Raw genomic sequence first — 2,208 nt, 5'->3', positions numbered from 1 at the left:
GCTCCTTTCTGCGGTTCTGTGGGTTTTACCGTGTTATTCTGTAACACTGTGTTTTCTAGCAAACGTCCTTCCTTAGCCTCGGGGCCTCTTCCTGCCTCTTCCTGCCTCTTCGGAGGAGGGGCCGCCAGCCTCTATCAGATCTCCCCTCCCAAGCTCCCCTCTTCCGGGTTGAGAGGTTGCGCATTATTTGTTGAAATCAGCTTCTCCCACACAGACCTGGTGGTTTCAGACGTGGGAAAGCACCCGCGCGGAGGGCAGACTTTCTGAGGCCAGCCTTGCAGGGCTGCCCCATGAGGGGGGAGGGGGGCACATCAGGTGCTCCGGCTCCTGATCCCGGCCCCGCGCGGGCCCTCCGGCTCCTGATCCCGGCCCCGCGCGGGCCCCCAGGCTCCTGATCCCAGCCCCGCGCGGGCCCTCCACTCCTGATCCCGGCCCCGCGCGGGCCCTCCTGGCTCCTGATCCCGGCCCCGCGCGGGTCCCCCACTCCTGATCCCGGCCCCACGCGGACCCTCCGGCTCCTGATCCCGGCCCCGCGCGGGCCCCCAGGCTCCTGATCCCAGCCCCACGCGGACCCTCCGGCTCCTGATCCCGGCCCCACGCGGGCCCTCCTGGCTCCTGATCCCGGCCCCGCGCGGGCCCTCCACTCCTGATCCCGGCCCCGCGCGGGCCCTCCACTCCTGATCCCGGCCCCGCGCGGACCCTCCACTCCTGATCCCGGCCCCACGCGGGCCCTCCCGGCTCCTGATCCCAGCCCCGCGCGGGCCCTCCACTCCTGATCCCAGCCCCACGCGGACCCTCCACTCCTGATCCCGGCCCCGCGCGGGCCCTCCACTCCTGATCCCGGCCCCGCGCGGGCCCTCCGGCTCCTGATCCCGGCCCCGCGCGGGCCCTCCACTCCTGATCCCGGCCCCACGCGGACCCGCCACTCCTAATGCCAGCCCCGCGCGGGCCCTCCACTCCTGATCCCGGCCCCACGCGGACCCGCCACTCCTGATCCCGGCCCCACGCGGGCCCTCCCGGCTCCTGATCCCAGCCCCGCGCGGGCCCTCCACTCCTGATCCCGGCCCCGCGCGGGCCCTCCACTCCTGATCCCGGCCCCGCGCGGGCCCTCCACTCCTGATCCCGGCCCCACGCGGGCCCTCCCGGCTCCTGATCCCAGCCCCGCGCGGGCCCTCCACTCCTGATCCCGGCCCCACGCGGACCCGCCACTCCTAATGCCAGCCCCGCGCGGGCCCTCCACTCCTGATCCCGGCCCCACGCGGACCCGCCACTCCTGATCCCGGCCCCGCGCGGGCCCCCCGGCTCCTGATCCCGGCCCCACGCGGACCCTCCACTCCTAATGCCAGCCCCGCGCGGGCCCTCCAGATCCTAATCCCGGCCCCGCGCGGCCCTCCGGCTCCTGATCCCAGCCCCACGCGGACCCTCCACTCCTGATCCCGGCCCCGCGCGGGCCCTCCACTCCTGATCCCGGCCCCGCGCGGGCCCTCCGGCTCCTGATCCCAGCCCCACGGGCTCCCCGGCTCCTGATCCCGGCTCCGCGCGGGCCCCCCACTCCTGATCCCGGCCCCACGCGGGCCCCACGGCTCCTGATCCCAGCCCCGCCCGGGCCCTCCGGCTCCTAATCCCAGCCCCGCGCAGGCCCTCCACTCCTGATCCCGGCCCCGCGCGGGCCCTCCACTCCTGATCCCGGCCCCGCGCGGGCCCTCCACTCCTGATCCCGGCCCCACGCGGACCCTCCGGCTCCTGATCCCGGCCCCACACGGGCCCTCCAGCATGTCACACGTTCATCCAGGGCTTCAGTGTCCCCAAGTTAAACACATGGGCCAGGAGCCTGTCAAGCCCCCTGTCCCTGTTCCTCAGATGCCGTGGAGATGGGAAAATGTAATGATGGATTCCTCTGAGGCTGTCAGAGGGGAACCGAGGGGATATTGAGGATCATCGTTTTCTCTTGGCAAAGAAAGCTGTAAATGGTGAATAAAAGTTCATCTACTCGTGTACAGAGTTGTGCTGAGGCAGTCTGGGGAAGAGAAATAGTACCTTAGAAAGGAGATTTAAAAAAAAAAAAAAAAAGAAAGGAGATTTTTCTTTCCATAATACCAAATAATGGAATTTTCAAACACTTCTCAGAAACGCTAGTAACTAGATTTCTTGGAGTCATTTTCAGAGCGGTTATATCTTTTGGGTTTGGGGTTGGTGGGTAATTTCTAT

At 68.7% G+C, this 2,208-nt stretch overlaps 1 protein-coding gene across 1 annotated transcript; it reads right to left on the bottom strand.

Moving 5' to 3' along the window:
• Window positions 1-225: 225 nt before the first annotated feature.
• LOC136150719 (spidroin-2-like) lies at window positions 226-1,775 on the bottom strand. Its single transcript, XM_065911413.1, has 2 exons — window positions 1,416-1,775; window positions 226-1,305 (listed from the first exon to the last, which is right to left on the bottom strand). The coding sequence occupies exons 1-2, from the start codon at window positions 1,773-1,775 to the stop codon at window positions 226-228; spliced, it is 1,440 nt and encodes a 479-aa protein (XP_065767485.1).
• Window positions 1,776-2,208: the final 433 nt, after the last annotated feature.

The sequence above is a fragment of the Muntiacus reevesi genome, chromosome 19 (assembly GCF_963930625.1).
Source record: "Muntiacus reevesi chromosome 19, mMunRee1.1, whole genome shotgun sequence".
Taxonomy (NCBI): Eukaryota; Metazoa; Chordata; class Mammalia; order Artiodactyla; family Cervidae; genus Muntiacus; species Muntiacus reevesi.
The sequence above is the reverse complement of the archived record's forward strand: the minus strand, read 5'-3'. Positions and strand labels throughout refer to the sequence as shown.